The 18,256-nt window shown below is 42.7% G+C and overlaps 1 protein-coding gene across 2 annotated transcripts in view; it reads left to right on the top strand.

Moving 5' to 3' along the window:
• The window catches only part of LOC116044629 (histone demethylase UTY-like), a 33,580-nt gene extending 23,773 nt beyond the window's left edge, over positions 1 to 9,807 (top strand). For both annotated transcript variants that reach the window (XM_031291976.2, XM_031291977.2), the window contains 13 exons: positions 334 to 1,229; positions 2,359 to 2,488; positions 2,653 to 2,758; positions 2,955 to 3,160; positions 3,289 to 3,350; positions 3,675 to 3,749; positions 3,872 to 4,020; positions 4,136 to 4,250; positions 4,378 to 4,565; positions 6,186 to 6,327; positions 6,873 to 6,999; positions 7,553 to 7,723; positions 8,630 to 9,807. In XM_031291976.2, coding sequence (XP_031147836.1) covers positions 334 to 1,229; positions 2,359 to 2,488; positions 2,653 to 2,758; positions 2,955 to 3,160; positions 3,289 to 3,350; positions 3,675 to 3,749; positions 3,872 to 4,020; positions 4,136 to 4,250; positions 4,378 to 4,565; positions 6,186 to 6,327; positions 6,873 to 6,999; positions 7,553 to 7,723; positions 8,630 to 8,653 — 2,391 coding nt within the window. In that variant the 3' untranslated portion in view covers positions 8,654 to 9,807. The remainder of the gene's footprint in view (positions 1 to 333; positions 1,230 to 2,358; positions 2,489 to 2,652; positions 2,759 to 2,954; positions 3,161 to 3,288; positions 3,351 to 3,674; positions 3,750 to 3,871; positions 4,021 to 4,135; positions 4,251 to 4,377; positions 4,566 to 6,185; positions 6,328 to 6,872; positions 7,000 to 7,552; positions 7,724 to 8,629) is intronic.
• The last annotated feature ends 8,449 nt before the right edge of the window (positions 9,808 to 18,256 follow it).

Below are 18,256 nucleotides of genomic sequence, written 5' to 3'. Positions count from 1 at the left end.
GCCCGCCGACGCACCAAGTCAGGTCGGCCAAAATGAAGGCCGACCGCTCCTCGGACGGACGACGGCACGGAACACACCGAACAGACTCGAGTCACTGACCTCGCCAGACTGTCTGACGGCCGATTATCGAGTTGGTGTGTCACTGCCTTAAGAATAGAAATATAGAAATATGTATTAAGTTACAGCATTTCAATTCTCCCAACGAATGATCATTAGGTATATGCCTGGCAAAATGTTGTGAATATAGTAACTTAATTATTAATAATGACATCAAGTCACCCCGCCTGGACTTTCTGCTTTCCCTCATTGACAGTTGCTCTCTTCTTCCTTCAGGGGCTTCAGAAGGGGTGTGTTCCACATGCGTCGGGCTCCAGTAGTGAGGGGACCCTCTCTCACCCCCAGACGCCCAACTCCATCGCCCCTGTGCACCCCAACAATCAGGTTGGACATTCCACTAACGCCCCATCGCCACGACAGCAGGCCCACAACCACCTCCCGTCCCCTCCCTCCCTCCCCCACTCCTCTACCTCAGGTGGAGCAGCACCTGGTGCGTCCGCTACCAAAGATAGCAACACCACAGCCGCCCTCGTCACGGCAGCCGCATCCCTTGGCAACGGGGGCTCCGAGGGCAAGACGCCATCGCCACAGCCGTCATCTGATGGCAAAATGGCGCAGGCAGATGGCCTGGCCAATCACGTACACTCGGGGGAGGGCAAGGTGGCAGAAGGTGGCGAGAAGCCGAGCCTTAGCGCAGACAATCCTAGACTATCTGCCCTGCTGGAAGGCGGGAAGTACCCTGTGGGGGGTGAGGGACCGTCACAGGGGACCGCATCCACAGCATCCGCCACGTCCGCCACATCCGAGTCCCACAAGAAGATCAACAACATCCACCCGGCCGTCCTGCCCTCCACCCCCCACGCGCAGGGCAGCTCGGCTGCCTCCTCTCCCATCTCTGCCATATCCACCGCCACGCCCTCCCCCAAATCCTCCGAACACACCCAAACAGGAGTCCACAGTCCCGCTATTGCCTCCGCATCTACTGCACCTGCCGTAAACGGTAACGGCAAAGCAGGTATCTCTGAGGACTCTCAAAGCCCGCTGAAGGCGGAGCCGCCCGCTGTCACCAGTCTCAAAGCTACGCCTCCACATGGACACGGCTCCTCATCATCGTCATCGTCATCTTCAATCTCCATCTACCCCAGCTCCACAGACGTGCTGAAGGCCTGCAGGTGAGACTGAAATCCCTCATTGTTTTTTCTTTCACATCGTGGTGTCCCGCAGATGCACTCAGACAGTATCCTGCGGGCCCTGTTTAATTCTTGGCAGGAATAATTGCTCTTAGCAAGGAGCTTGCGGTGTGGACAAAAGATCGAACACAGTCAGGCCATAACAGAGCTTTAAGTACACAAGACCTGCACTAGATTTACAACATGTGGCAAATTCTCTTTTTGTAACATCCTGCACACTCAAGCAGGGTTTTAAAATCTAGTCTGAGTTGATAAATTCTGACATGGACAAGACTTAGTTTAGTAATGTGTACAAATGGAAATGTTTCTGACTGCTTCAGCTTCAGTGTGTATGAATATGAAGCCTGGAAACTGAGAAATGTTGGTTATGGCGCGTCACAAGCAACATTTAAAACACATTTACTAAATGCTTGGTACTGTAAATGTACTATGTTTTTTTTTCTTCTAATAGATAGAAAGGATGACTGCACTGTTTGATATATTCCTTGCCTGTTTTCCAAAATGTTACAGGTCTGAAGTTGAGTTTGGTACTTGATTGTTGCTTGCTCTGTGTGTTACGGTAACAATAGTTTGTGAGATTAATCTATCGGAGAGTTAAAAGGCTCCCGCTGTATATTAAATGGTGCATGTGAGAGCCGTATCCGTTGAACAGTGTGGTTTGTTGTGAAGATGTCTCCTCCCAGTGGAATTTCAGAGTAACTACAGAACCAAAGGCAAATTATTATGTAACTGTAAACGACACCGAAGGCTACTGGGCAGTCTTGTTGCCATGCACACATTATTTAGGGCAGATTATTCAGTTGAATGAATTCCTCCCATTTGGTTGCACTTCTTGTATCACATGGAAATGAATTCTCCCCTATTTTACATATGATTGGTCAAATGTGGCACCACCATGCATATAGTTAAGATTATTCCGTTAAATGGACTGCTAAGGAGTATTAGTAGATAAGATCTGAAGTAGGACAGCAAGTCTACTAAGTATTATTTACTGGTGTGTTATTTCCCCGTCTGTCTGTTATTCCTTGCCCTGTTTATATTCTGTGTGTGTTGTATCATTACTGCTGCTGTCACTTCAAACATTCTCTGCATTGTGTGTGTGTATGTGCAGGAACCTGGGGAGGAATGGTCTCTCCAACAGCAGTATCCTCCTCGATAAGTGCCCCCCACCCCGGCTGCCCCCTCCACCCTCACCAGCCCTGCCCAAAGACAAGCTCAACCCCCCCACACCCAGCATCTATGTGAGTATTACCCAGGGGACTGCCAAGCTACTTTAAGATGACTTAAAAGTGTTTGGCAGCAGTTTTTTAAGTATCATTAAGGATATTTGTTTCCGTTACCTGATGAGTCTTGTTCATTAAAGCAGGTGGTCATAGTACTATATGATATCCTTTAACTTTAACAGCTGGAGAACAAGAGGGATGCTTTCTTCCCCCCACTGCACCAGTTCTGCACAAACCCCTCCAACCCCGTCACTGTCATCAGAGGACTGGCTGGAGCTCTCAAACTGGGTAAATGTTTGTTTACAATATGTAATGTATGTATTTTTCCCTTAAATATATACAGTACCAGTCAAAAGTTTCGACACGCTTTCTCATTCACTTGAATGGGAAAGCATGTCCAAACTTTTGACTGGTACTGTGTCAATCACAAAGCCGTGCGTATTTTAATTATTTGTGTCCCTCTGTGGTGTCCGATTCTCTGCAGACTTGGGTCTGTTCTCCACAAAGACGTTGGTAGAGGCCAACCCGGAGCATCTGGTGGAGGTCTGGACTCAGCTCTCTCAGCCCGCTGATGAGAACTGGGACCCGGCCGGCACCAAGAAAATGTGGCGCTGTGAAAGCGCCCGCGCCCACGCCACAATCGCCAAATACGCGCAGTATCAGGCTGCTTCCTTCCAGGAATCCCTACGGGTCAGTGATGCTTTATCTGTGTTCTCTGGATTCCACTGAAACTAAACTTCTAAGGATACAAAATATATATACATTTATTTATTTGTTAGCATACTGCTGGCTTATTGCGTTTCCTGTTTTGGTTTCAGGAGGAAAATGAGAAGAAGGCACTAAAGGAGCCCTCGGACACAGAGCCAGCGTCAGCAGAGAGGTACCTAATGTTGTTCTTTCTATTTAGTTACCTTTACTTGATTGTTTAGCCCCATTAGAAAGCTCCAGGCTCTGATATATTTGGTCTAGTATTGAATATGGTTTGGTTAAGCTTAGTCTCGCACAAAGAAAGCCGAAGGTAACGGACATCGGTGAAAATACATGCATCCGGCGGAATTTCCTGCGGCACCAGAGCAATCCCGGAAGTGGAACGTCAAGGATATAGACTAGGTTTAGCTTAATTGTATTATGTTTTGAGAAATGGTTTTGAAATAACATCTGTGTGTGTGTGTGTGTGTGTGTGTGTGTGTGTGTGTGTCTTCAGTGTTGCACGCAAAAGAAGGGGACCCTTAAAGCACATCAAGTTTGGAACCAACATCGATGTGTCGGACGAAAGGAAGTGAGTATGAATCTGGATTTGTTGCCTAAGCTTGCCTTAGCCTATGCTTTGACACACTCAGCCCAGAGCATTTTGACTTAAACGCGCTATCATGACACCTTGTCTATCCCACTCTCTTCTAGGTGGAAACAGCAACTCCAGGAGCTCAGTAAACTGCCGGCCTTCGCTCGAGTCGTATCAGCCGGCAACCTGCTCAGCCACGTGGGCCACACCATCCTGGGCATGAACACAGTTCAGCTCTACATGAAGGTCCCTGGGAGCAGGATAGCAGGTTAATACACACACTCACGCTTCACTTTCTGGGACAAATGATTACTACACTTTTGTGCATAAGTTTTGGTGTGTGGATTAGTACATTTAAGAGGTTTTTTTGTACGTCTCTCCAGGTCACCAGGAACACAATAACTTCTGTGCCGTCAACATTAACATCGGACCAGGAGACTGTGAATGGTTTGCTGTACCAGAGCCCTACTGGGGAGTGATGAGCAACTTCTGTGAAAAGTAAGATACTCTGGACAAAGGTCTAAAGATAGAGGGTGTCTTACGCTGTACAGATCTCCTCCCCCCCCCCCCCTTTCCCTGCAGTTCCTATATCCATCACAACCGTCTTTCCCTGTAACACCTCCAGGAACAACATCAACTTCCTGATGGGCTCGTGGTGGCCCAACCTGGAGGACCTGTACGAGGCCGACGTGCCCGTCTATCGGTTCATCCAACGCCCCGGCGACCTGGTGTGGCTCAACACCGGCACCGTCCACTGGGTGCAGGCCATTGGCTGGTGCAACAACATCGCCTGGAACGTTGGACCTCTCACCGGTACGCCTGGGATTATGGGTTAATGTTGATGTTACTGGAGTGTCTAGAGGACAGTCTGCCGGTCTGTTTTTGAACACATCCCTGCATATGATTCCCCCCCGCACATTTCGTATACTGTGATCTTTCTCTTTGTTTGTCTTTGACCACTTAAGACATGTACTATTGGAAAATGATGTAGATTTACCTCACAACATTCACAATCTTGTCTTAAAGGTACACTGTGTAGTGCTTTAAGTATTTTATTAGCTACAATCACTGTCTTCATTCATAAATATGTCCTCATTGGTGTAAAATGACCTCTGCCAATGATCTGACTTATCCTCGTAAGCGAATAATTTCTTATCTGTATTTACATTGGATGGGCAAGTCCAAGGAGGCTTCCATGTCGTTCCGCCATTTTGAAAAAATGTATAATCGCTGAGAGGGACATAAAGCACTAGCCTACCTGTCTAGCTAATCCACAACGCATTTTTGTTCAGAGCCAGCATCACGTGACTAAAACCAGCTGAAGCGGAGAAGATCAGTGAGAGGCGCTTGTCACTGCCCCGGCAAATTTGAAAGCCTGCACTGCACTTTAGTTCATAATGGAGGCTCATACTTATGCCGAGCCACAGGAGAAGGAATCCTCGTCGCCAAAAAAACGAAAATTGGAAGACATGTTGTCATAGATTCTTGGTACATAACGGCTACCGTAGTTTAGAGTGTAGATTCTCTGCCCAAGCCCAAACCCGGGCCCTTAAACAAGCATTTGTGTTTTTTTAATCATTAGTTTATTAGCCTTATTCGGTGGGGAGCAAGCTATGCCTCTCCAGCTTCTCCCGTAGCTCTGGGTGTCCTGCACTGACTTGAGTGTGAGGTAACTGTGCTACATTGCGTCTCCTCCCCTCTGCAGCACTGTTGTCGGCCAATTAGGTGATCGAGACAAGAAAGTCTCCTATATGGTTCCAGGGCTTTGATTATGTTGCGGCCTTGATCGGTTACCCACACTATTCGGCTGAGGGAGCTAGGGTCGAGTTTAGGTTAAAGGTTTTTTTTTTTACGTTTCTTCACTCAGATCCATTTGCGATCCATTCCATTCTGAATAAACAAAAAGCGCAGTTTACATGCTTCGTCCTTGTTGCATTACCTGTATTTATTAAGATAATTCTAAACAGATTTCTGTAGTTCAAACATCTCGGAATTGTAGTTGAGAACGTCAGTTATAACGGCCCACGTATTAAAAAATTGTCTGGTTTAAATTTACAATTTCACCGCTAGATGGGAGAAATTCCTACACCGTGTACCTCTAATGATAATTGTCTGATATGATGACCTTTACTGTGATGTTTGAAATAGTTTTCTGCTGATTGGTGACATTTTTAGCTGATCTGAACTGAGCTGATTACTGCAGGATCGTATTCCCCGTCTAGAACCGAGGCATTTTTCCGTTGTCTGTATGATGGCAGGAATACCCTTGCATATTAACCAGTGCACCTGTTTACGCTCTCCACATAATAGCTACCTCCAAACCACCTTTTAATGCTTGTTTTCTTTGCGATGGCATCTTTGAGTGCATTTAAACATCTCCTGGTTTGTTGTGTTTGTATCAAGTTAACGTGCAGTACGTTTTTACTTTTTCAGCTCACCAGTACAAGCTGGCTGTGGAGCGCTACGAGTGGAATAAGCTCCAGAGTGTCAAGTCCATGGTTCCCATGGTGCACCTCTCCTGGAACATGGCACGCAACATCAAAGTGTCCGACCACAAGCTGTTTGAGATGATCAAGTGAGTCATCCAGTCCTTCAGCTGTTTGTTTGTATTATATGTATGGTTGGGTACCAAATTCAATACTTGGGCACCGACCGAATTGCCTCTAAAGTATCGTGTATTTAAAAAATGCCTCGTCATTCAATACCAAATTTCAATACCTAAAGAGTAAATCATATCGGCGTCAGTGAGCCAATAAGCATGCGGTATGTTTCTACCAAGATCTAATAATGCTGGTGATTGGCTGTCTAATGTTAAACGTCATAGAGGCACGCAGGAAGAACTCTAGGTTACGCACAGAGACAGGGCTCACGTAGTAGGAGCTGGAAAATGAATAAAAGGTTTGTGCTGTAATGTGTTTTTAAAAAATTTATTTTTGTTGTATGAAATTGGATTCAGAAAAGTATCGTTTAGGAACAGGTATCGAAGTCACGGTATTGGTATCGGTACTGGTACCAAGCCCTAATTATGTTTTCACAAGCTGGAATTTAGTTTTTATGGTATTTTTTTTATTTATTTATTTATTTATTTTTTTAATCTGACACAATGCATTCTTGTCACAGGTACTGCTTGCTGCGGACGTTGAAGCAGTGCCAGTGGGTAAAGGAAGCCTTGGCAACAGCAGGCAAGGAAACGGTGCTGAGGCCGAGGACCAGGGACGAGCCGGCCCACTACTGCACCATCTGTGAGGTCAGTAAGCGCACATTTCCGCATCGGGTGTGAATTTAAACAGCAGTTCACATTTCTGGATAAGCAGCTCACACTTATTTTTCTAGTATAAAATAATTGGCCTGTTTTTTAACTGCGGACATTCTGAATGTGCCATGCGTATTGGATTAGAACCAAATGTATTTGTCCCCTGATTGTGTCTCTCTCTGCTGGTCTGAATCTAATAATTTTAAATAATTAAAACCATGTGATCTGCCGGTCCATTATCACTGAATTAAAGGCCGACTCAGTTTATGTTTGAGCTAATTAATGGGTATGCGATTGGATTTATTTGAATGCAGAGCTTTCTAGCGTTTAGCAGCAATGTGTCCATATCCAATTAAATGTCTGCTGTCATTGTGACCTAGAAAATGGTCTATTGTTCACTGTTTGTGGAGCAGTTTCAGGATTTGCCTCTACATGACATCATCACTGCAGCCTCTGCTGTTCAGCTCAGAGTTTTAATAGGATTAAAAATTGAAGCCATTCAGTTTGTGCCACACCTTTTTTTTTTTTTTTTATGCACACTCTGCAGGTGGAGGTGTTCAACCTGCTGTTTGTGCGCCGCGAGCTCCTGTCCAAGAAGCAGTACGTGGTCCACTGTCAGGACTGTGCCAGGAAAGGCAGCGCCACACTGGACAACTTTGTGGTGCTGGAACAGCACAGGATGGAGGACCTGATGCAGGTCTACGACCAGTTCACATTAGTAAGTCACCAGACTGAGGGAGAGGGACTCAAAGCGCTTCTTTCCTTCAAACTGAAGGAAAGTTCCAGGACATTTATGTGAATCAACCGAACAAATATTGTTTTTTATCTGAAATTTGAATTACTATGTGCTAATAGAGTGCTGTTAGTCAGCAAGTCGTCTTTCAACCCAAACAAAAACTAGTGGGTCACCAATGATAGCCAATGAATCTGTTAACTCAACTTGTAATGTTTTTTTTTTTATATTTTGAGGGTTAATAATTACTAATATATTTGCACTTGATGACACCCGGTTTCCTATTACTGCTTTTAAATTGCCTTTAACAGATTAGTCAAACAAGGAGACAGGGATGTTGTATAATAAAAAAAGTTTATAAGGTATCGAATGTGGTTCCCCTTGAAACTACATTAGTACAGACATTTTTTTGGGGGGGCATTTTTAGGCCTTTATTCGACAGGACAGCTGAAGAAATGAAAGGGGAGAGAGAGGGGGAATGACATGCAGCAAAGGGCCGCAGGTCGGAGTCGAACCTGGGCCCACTGCGTCGAGGAGTAAACCTCTATATATGGGCACCCACTCTACCAACTGAGCTATCCGGGCGCCCTTAGTATAGACATTTTGACAAAACCAGCTTAAAGCTAGATGTTTATTGCGACCAATTATCATGCAACGAGATGTTGTACGTCTGTGGAAGTTGTTTTTCATGCCACACTATGCCAATAAACGTATACATTTTGACTTTTTGGTGATCAGGTATATGTGCAATACAACTTGCTAATAAAAGTGATTGGAAAATAGTTGAAATTACACAGCTTTTTGTATATGGTATTCGTACATGTTGACTACAAAGGCATCAAGCTGATGAATTCAGTGACTTGACTTCTCGTGTATGCTCTTCCTCCCCAGGCCCCTCCTCTTCATTCATCTTGACATTAGGTGACAACTCTTTCTTCTTCTGCTATGGAGCCATTTACAGGAACTTGTATTAAGATTTAAAAAAAAAAAAAAAAAAAGAACAAACAAACATCTACATACGCGGACCATTTCTGATATTCAGGAAAGCCAAGGCCGTCTCCCCACCCTCACCACCGCCCCTCCCATTATGGCTGGTCTCCATAGCGACGGCTGGAGGCAGAGGCGGCCATGTGTCTGTCTATGCAACCTGTTTGAAGTGCTGGGGCCTGTCCCTTCCAGAGGGGGGCGCCACCGAGCTCGCTCACAGGACTTGTTTCTCTCTTCTTCCCCAGCCCCCTCTAGTGACAATGGTTCAGCCCTGTTTTAATGGAGGACTTAATCAAAAACGGTTGGGAAGGGGGACGAGGAGGAGTGGGATTCTTAATGCGTGATAAAAATGTTTTGTAGATACTTGTTAACTGTCACAACTGGCAACACCACCCGTAAAAGACTACTGACTTGACAAGCTTTCTCTCTCTCCCTTCTTTTCTTTTCCTATTCTGGTAACAGGATCAAATGTTGGCTTTGATTTATAGAATTTTCCCAAATGTTCTTCAGTTTTCCTTCTAAGGAGCACTAGCCTAACTGGTCTTTTCTATGGTAGATAGTAATTTTAAGACTCTTTGGACAGCAAAATCTCCCAAAAAAAATTTGTAATGTGAAGAGTTAAGGTGATTTTTTTCTTTTTTTTTTCTTTTTTTTTTTACAGCTTTTATGTTTTATCTTTGTCTTGTTCTTTTTAAAACAGTTTCTTAGGTAAAAAAAGGAAAAATTTAGGGAAAAAAAAAACTTACTAGCCAAGTCACAAAGAGAATGGGTTGCACATAGACTTATGAAATAAAGTTTAATTTGTGATTTTTGTTTTGTTTCTAATCTTGATGTAAATTTACACTATTTATAAATACATATTTATTGCTTGAACATATTTGTTGATGGAATGCTGTTATTTTTTCCAGAGTACCTGCCATTAAATTTGAAGGAGTTTTGTCATTTTAACACAACTCCTCTTACATTTTCTATATATAAATAAAATTGCTTAGCAAGCATTGTACAGAAACGGACATTTAAAATTGTTTTATTGTTTGAAGAATGTTTTATGATGAGTCAATAAACACAAAGTTGTGAAATTATCCATGCTTTTTGGTTCCTCAAACATGCCGCAATACTTTTAATATAATCATTTGATATCATTCTTTACAGTAAATAACTAAACGATAGAAACATTTGTAAAACATAGGCATTGATGTAAATGAGTATAGGCCTGAAACCCAGCAGACAATGTAGCTGTAGACTGACACACACAGAATCCTACACTGAATGCCAGGTCCAGAACTTACCCAGTATCTCAAAATGTAATTTTTATGTTTTTTTTTATATAATCATTTCATCTGTCCTCTAAACTACACATGCATCTAGGATAAACTGTTGAAGGTGCTTCTCTTCACAGTGGGTGGGCTTTCAAGTCATTTCTCTGAAATTTAAAAGCTGCATGGCAGTAAAGATCACAAGGAGAGTGGGTGAAATACACATGGAAATCACTGTTAGAAAAGAATTCCAAATACATCTGAAAATACTCCACAGAATACATTAGAAAACTTCAAAAGCTGCTAAACATTAGCCTTTCTGTCATTATCATGCATCCTGAATAACATGGCTGCCAGCAGTGACCCAGTAGCCAGATGTAGCTGCTGCCAGCCCCACAGGATCTACACTGACTACTGAGCAACCGCTGTGCACCCTGTGGCTCTGCAGCTCCGGTTGGAGCCAAAATGGCTGCCCAGCTGCCACATTTCAGCCAAGACGGGAAATGATAGGAGGAGGAGGAAGGAAGGAGGAAAACAACTTCATGCAGAGGGAATATGACAAACAAGCAGGTTCCCTGGGTGCCAGATGTGTCGTCAGTGTTGGCCACTGCTGATATGATGCAGGTGAGGATGTGACTCAGAATACTGTAATACAGTTCTAATACAAAGACAGAGGAAGAGTTGCTAACAATACAGCAGGCAACCCATTTCACACTTGCACCTTCACCCATAAATGCTCTGCCAATATCTTGTGTTTTAAGAGCTTGCATGCCAAAAATGTTGGGAAACATTTGTGTAGATGATGGTATTTAAAACAATTTAAGAATATTTTGCTCTTTGTGGATTCCACTACACTGCTTAGATGTTATAAACACAATACTACCTGTAAAGAAGTAATTTATGTTTAATCCTAATTAGCAAATGTTTGCATGCTAACACACTAAATCAACCTGGCAAATACTTGCGAAACATCAGCATGTTAGCATTGTCGCAGTAACATTAGCATTTTATTAGCTCATAGCACTGCACTGTAAGTAAGCTACAGCGTCACAGAGCTGCTAGCATGGCTGAATTTTCACAAAGATTGTTTTAAAAAAATATCAGAGTATCTTAACAGTAAATCAATGAAAACTGACGCATTTCAGGTCGAGGTGCATGTGTCGAAGAAGCTAAACTGCCATTTCCCTCCTCATCTCCCTCTTTGCCTTCCAGCGTACAGTCCTTCTGCTCCCACGCTGAAACCAAGATGGCCGTCTGTTGCAGCGTCCATTTTGACTGCAACAGATGGCTGCTGGAGGACTTTCCACCGCCTTTCCTGGAGTGTCCATCTGCTGTTTGACGTCTGACAGGACTCCTGAAAAAGAAAGACACTGGGGTAAGAATCACTTTAATCATATGAGGACTATATACAGTATATATATATATTATATTTGACTAAAACTGCACAGAAGACAACAAGATGGCTGAGTCAAGAAAATTAAGAATCCAGCATTATTCAACAATTTCAATTTGAAAGCAGTAATACGAGCTGAATTCTCTGGGGGTCATAAAACAGATAATACATACTGTATATATACTTTTTGCTACTGTTGCCTTTCTGTAATACTTAACCCACAAACACTTCGGCGGAGGCACACAGGAACAAAACCAAGTGTGGGCTGAAAAAAATCGTGATTCTATGAAAACAAGATGCCAGTTTTAGAACAGGAAGTCTTCATCAGTTAAGAAGATTAAGACTTCCTGTTGGCTGTCTGAAACGACAAAGGCAGGAAACTTTACTTTTTGCATTACAGTGACAATATGTTAAGAGAGAGGGGATATGGGATGCAGGTGGCAGAAGGGTTATGCAATTATTCACAAAAGAGTAAAAATTGCACACATACAGAGCTATCTCATACCAAAACTCTGTCATCACACAAGGTGTTCAATGGGCTAAGTCCCAAATGGTTGGACTAGTCCTTTAACTCTCCCTATATATCTTCCACCTACATCCTCTGTGAAATCTGGCAGTGATCCAGCAGAGAGGTATGTGAACTCTGCTTGGCTTGGACCACCAACCACCCCCACCTCCCCAAATCCAGACCTACTAACAATGTCTCCCTGTGTCGCAGTGGGGGGAAAAGGGAGAGTAAAGAACGAGAGAGAAGGAGTTAAACCAGCAGTGTGATCAATGCCCCCCCCCCCCCATCCCTCTTTTCCCCCTCTCCTTCCTTCCTGTTCCCTCCATCTCTGCTCTGGTGTTTCCGCCTTTGTGAGAAACAAACAGGTGGCCTTGACTGCTAATTTTAACCAGGCCGATTGTCTGCCTGCGTTTCCCACAGCTATGTATAGATGCCTGCAATAAACCAAGTAGGTCATTGTGGGAGACTCACACACACACACACACACACACACACACCCACACCTACACACACACACACACACACACACACACACACACCTACAGACGCACATACACCAGGCCCTGGCCTCTAAAAATGTCTGCCTTGTCCATTCATCCACTCCCGCCTCTGTTGCAAATGATCCTCCCTCATTGGCTGTCACTCTTAGCCAATGGCAGAGCTTCCTGCTGCCCATTCATAAAACCCTGGGTCATTGAGGATTATGTACCATTGCAAAGAGGAGGGCTAAACCCACTTTTTTTGTATTTTTGCACTACATTTTTATGTTACAAATGAATATTTATCAGTAGGATTAAAAAATCTAATAAACAGATGCTTTTATGGGTTTATTATTGATAAAAATGCATATTGGTGGTGTAATTTAAACTGAATCTGTAGTGATGTTGTTTATTGTTTATCTCAAAGTCTCTTTTCTTAATTGGTGGGATTTCAAATGAGGTTTAATCCTTTTATATGTAAAAATGTTTAATCTATCCTTTAAAGTCTCACTCCATTCAGCCTGACGCAGAGATACAACATTCCTGTGTGTTTAATGAGTAATGAACCGAGGGCCCCTCAGGCCGTGATCGTTTTTCCCTTTTTTGTTTGTGTTCTCAGGCTATCGCTCTCTTTCTATCCCTCCATCCCTCAGGTTCGACTCAGGCGCAAACACACTCTTTGAATCCAAACCAGTGTTGTTTCTTCCCCCTGTCATTACATAGCCTGCTAGTTTTCGGACCCCTTTCAGTGTTAACTACCCCCCCACCTCCTCCCTGGAGTTACATGTTATTATATTGAAATGTGTGACTGTGTCAAAGTGACTCCCTTATATGGAGCCTAATGTGTGACACCCAGAGCACAGACCTGTAGCTGAGAGGGAAAGCTGAATAGATCCTTTTATAATAACTTGATGAAATGTCTCCATAGAATAAACAATTCCTACCACTAATCAATTAAGTATTAATCATTCATGGTTATCTCGCAGTGCTAGGAAAGCAAATAATATATCCCTATACAATGTCTGTCTCTTTGTAGGTGTTTCGTAGGGAAAAACCACTTTAAAGCTGTAAAGTATTACACTATTACATTATATATTTTTGACTAAATAAGCAAAGGTTAGTTGGGGGAAAAATAGCCGTGGGTATTTATTTATTAAGAGTTTAAGACTCAAAAGTGATGCAAAACTCTGCTGTTGCTCTATTCCCATACACATAACCAGCTGTCAAAAGGCATTCTGGGAAATGTATGAAATAACTAACTCGGGTAGAAACACGTATGAGTCAAAAACATGCAACACTTCATCACAAAATAACTCCCTGGAATGTGTTAAATCAAATATTGATTATAAATGACTTTATATTATATAAAATGTTTTTTTTCCTTTAAGAATCACAAAAGAAAAACTAAATTTGATTTTACATTTTTGATAATTTGCGGCTGAATGTTGATTGCTTGGCTGCCATCCACTCAACAATACAAACTGTTGCCTCAGTCTCATGATGAGACGTGAGGCATGTTTGTGATGGGCTATCCAAAATAACAAAAAAAGAGGTGCTACCCATTGCTATGGAAACGGAGAGTAATTAGCACAGAGTGCTGTTCAGAGAAAAGGAGAGAGTGAGAGGGAGCATGATGCATGATTTTGCGTGTGTGGGATGTTGGCCTGCTTTCAAGAGATGAGCAATGAGAGGTAGAAGAAGAGGAGATGAACAGTCATGCAGGTTTCAGGTATTGTTACACAGAGACAATAACTTCCTCTGTGCTGACTCAATCTTTCATATTAAATTTGATAAACAAATTAGCACTTTTGCTGGAGGAAAGAGTCAGACAGATTTCCTCAGTGATCCCCCCCCCCCCTCCACACACACACACACACACACACACACACACACCCCACTCCCCAAAGCCTCGCTGCATGTTTAAACAGGGACTGTAACTGGAAAGCTGGGTTCAGCTGTCGATCTGGCTCACGCTGCTACAGTCCCCCATGTACTACGGATATGTCTGTCCATCTGTTGGTCATGTGGGTTTCACTGATCTGATCTTTGACGAAGGCTGCACACAGGGCACGTCTTCACATTGTGTTCCAGCAATTGAACAAAGGCTATATAGCTGAACACAGTTTTTAAGGTCATATTGCTGTTTTTTAATTAGATGCATACAAGCAGGAGCATTGGGACATAAACAAAGAAAGGATCATTTAAAGTGTAAACCAATGGGATATGAGTAAGAGACTGAAAAGCATTACAGTTTGATATAAAATGTGTCTTTTGCTGACATTTAAAAAAAAACATTAAATTTAAAACATTTTAATGGATGAGCTGTAAAGGTGAAAAAGTCACTTTTATTTGGTTTTATTTTATATATACTGTAGCTAACCTGGTGGAGGCTACTCTTAAAGTTTACAGTTTCAATCAGTTTGGAAAGACTGTAACTGCAACCTCACTGGTACAATTTTGATAAAGCTGGCAGAAATGATGCGTCTCATCACTGACTGGCCCTTGGCTTGCTTGCATCATTTGCAGAGGATGACATTTTTTATTGTGTAATCTTAATTTCAGAAGCTGTTTACCACAAATATCCTGCTTCAAATTCGTACATTTCCACTTATTTGTGCAGCAGCAGCAAGTTAGTTTTTGCCACTGAGCTAAAGGTTATAGGTTCGACGCCTTGGTCAAGGGCCCCTAAGTTGGCCCCCTTCATTCAGCTGCTCTGGCACCTGCATCACTCAACAACAAATCTAGTCTAACCACAATGTTTAATAAGACAATGCTTAGCGCATTTCCCTCACAGTACTGACACTCTCAAAACACCCACACAGTTGGTTCACAATTTGCCGCTGTTCTTCAAGCATCGAACGACTCCTCAATCACACTCTTCCCTGCAGCAGCTAATGGCAGCCAGGGGCCCACAGGCGCGCATATGCTAAGAACAATTATGCAGATGTGTGCTAAAACCACTTTGGTGGTATAATCCAACAATCAGTCCATTACAGTAATTGTCATTAGTGAGTGGGCGATTACAGCTTCGACAGAGATGCTGAAGAACAGGCAGAGCTCCACTGGTTTTATGCAAATGCTAAGCCCCCGTTAATATGTCAGATGTAAAGTCGTTGATTTCTGCATTAGTTACCGCAGAGCCAGGGAGTGTGTGTATGTGTGACCACCTGTGGGTTTACACACTGCGTAAACAGTAAAAACTATTTGATAGAAATTATCAATGTAATACAGCTTTTTTTGGGGAACTGTGCACAAATTATTTAGGGGTAGGTGGGGTCAGAAACGGGGGAGGGTTACATAATTTATACTTTTTGGTAAAGGGAGGTTGGTCTGAAACTTTTGGGAGAGCAGGGAAAGGTCTTCATTTTTTCCAAGCCCCAGATTTATGTATTTTATTCTTGTGCAATTTGCTGTAAAAAAAGAAAAAAAAATGAAATAATGAATTGAATATAAAAATTGTTACATCAAAGGTGACTTGTCTCAGGGATCATAAAGGTGCGTTTTGCGCTATATATATATATATATATATATATATATATATATATATATATATGTATATATAAAATTATAAAAAAAAAATAATATATATAATTTTTATTATTTTTTTTCCTATGGAGGTCTTTCTTTAAAAAAAAAAAAAAAAAAAAAAAAGTCAAACATAAGGTTCAGCCCCAACTCGCCACCCCAATAACTTTCATACAGTCCCTAACTAACTTTGAAAAGAGATTGAAAAGGCATAACCTGTCAGGAATAAACAGGAGATAAATTCATTAGCATAAGATAGATTGTGTTGTTTCAATAAAAGTGTGTTTTCTTCTCCTTTTGTTTCTATGGTATTATCATGGTATTAGTTTTGCTGTGGTATCAGTGTGTAACATACCAGTCAGTCCAGAGGCCATCGGACCACTTTGTCCAGTTGTAATGCATCAGCTGGGAGCTTATGGGTGTCATGTGAGGAGGCAACATGTCAGCAGCTCCAATAATGTAGTTAACTTAAAGAGGAAGGCGAAGAATGTATCCTAAACTCGACCCCAGTCCTCCTCCTCCACCTCCCCTTCAGTCATGGGTTCTCCGCTGGGTAATCGCATACCAAAAACACAAGAATTTCCCCCTCTCTCCTCTCCAGGCAGGGGCTACCCCCTCCCTCTACAGCTGTCAAGCTGGCCGGACTTCACTAGGAACAAACCGGAAACTATGCCAGTTTTTGCATTCAAACTAAAAGCATTTTTACAGACTTTTGTTGCTGGCAAATTAGGACATCACTTTTATTTAAATCCTATAGAAATGATAGTGAAATGAGGCTATTAAAATAGTAACTGGAGTCCTAGTGGCATTATCCATAGCATATATCAAAGTTTAAATATTAGAGCTGAAAAGAATAGTTGATCACTTGATAGTCGATCAACAGAAAATTGATTGTTGATGGACATTGTTTTTCTGTCTTATGGTATAGTATACTGATAATTGTTAGGTGTTGACTATTGATTGGAAAACACATTATACATACATTAAGAAATTCTAAAAAATGGTAACAGATAATGAAATAATCATTTGAATAAAAGCTGATCAAAATCTAAAAGTATTAATCATAGGCCTATACTCTCGAATCAAAAAATCCTGTCAACATTTCACAAGTAGACTGCCGATGCAGTCAATATTCTTGATGTGTATGACAAATGGGGAAGGTACTTGTTTCTTCTTTTTTTTTGCGTCACTATTGCAAGTGACTCTTATTTTAAAATACGTAACCGGAAATCTACGTTTTAATGAAGCTCACTTGACGCTGGTGGCAGCGGTTCAGAGAGCGGTTCCCAAACTGCTCTTAATGTGAAAAATACAGAGAAAACGCCGGGCGCATTCCTGAGACCCAGAGACACCAATGCCCGACTTGTGTGTGTGTGTGTGCGTAAATGTGTGCGCGCAAACCGTGCGTCCCTGCGGGGGTGGAGAGCTTGGAGACCACACACTTTGCGCATTGGCCCCCCTTCCCTCCCACACGCACACACACACGCACACACACACACACACACACACACACGGCCGAGCAGCACACTTGGCCCTCAAAGTAGCAAAACATTAAAGTTGTGAAAAAGAAAAACATAAGTGTTTGTTCAACAACCCTGTAGATGTGGCTTTGGTTAAAAAAACGACAGTTTGGTGCGTGAAAATTCCCTTTTTTAACCAAGTGGAGAGACTGAAATGTGCTCCCTGGAGAAGCCCCGCATGGCCAAAGCAAAGCATAACTGAGATGATGAGGTGGACTTTGGTCAAAGTGTGCGATTAGTACCGGCACTAGTGTTGAATACATACTAATGTTGTATTCAACAATATTGAATTGTTTTCATGTTTTTCAATACGATCACACGCCGCGTTGCGCAATCTGCATGGATAGGCTGCGATCGGCGAAATGGTGCCGACGAACGAGAACAAGTCTGTTAAACTTCCCTTTATCCAACACGGGCAACAACAACAACGACAGACCGAGGCTGGAGAAAGTTTTTATATACCGCACCGGAAGATAAAGTGCCGTATGAAAAGTGGCTCCACTTACCGTGGCTGCGTCTGATGGCCGCATGTCCCCATGAGAGTGTTGCGAGTGTGTGTGTGTGTGTGTGTGCGCAGGAGACGCATACCGATACTAGTGGTCGGAAGCGCAGCGCGACACGTCAACGCGTGTTGCTTCCATATCATAAGGGGGATTCTTCAGCTGCTGCCTGGCTCAGTGGTGCACAAACTGGGGTCCGGGGACCTCCGAGGGGGCCCGATGTAGCAGAATGAGGAGTGTAACAAGCCACAAGTGGCTGTGGTTGAAGGTGATGTAGAAGATGCAATGTTGCATAAAATCAATGTCACTTCATTAAAGTAAGAATTTCCAATACCTGCATCAAATGCATC

This window comes from Sander lucioperca, chromosome 24 (assembly GCF_008315115.2).
Source record: "Sander lucioperca isolate FBNREF2018 chromosome 24, SLUC_FBN_1.2, whole genome shotgun sequence".
NCBI lineage: Eukaryota > Metazoa > Chordata > Actinopteri > Perciformes > Percidae > Sander > Sander lucioperca.
The sequence above is the reverse complement of the archived record's forward strand: the minus strand, read 5'-3'. Positions and strand labels throughout refer to the sequence as shown.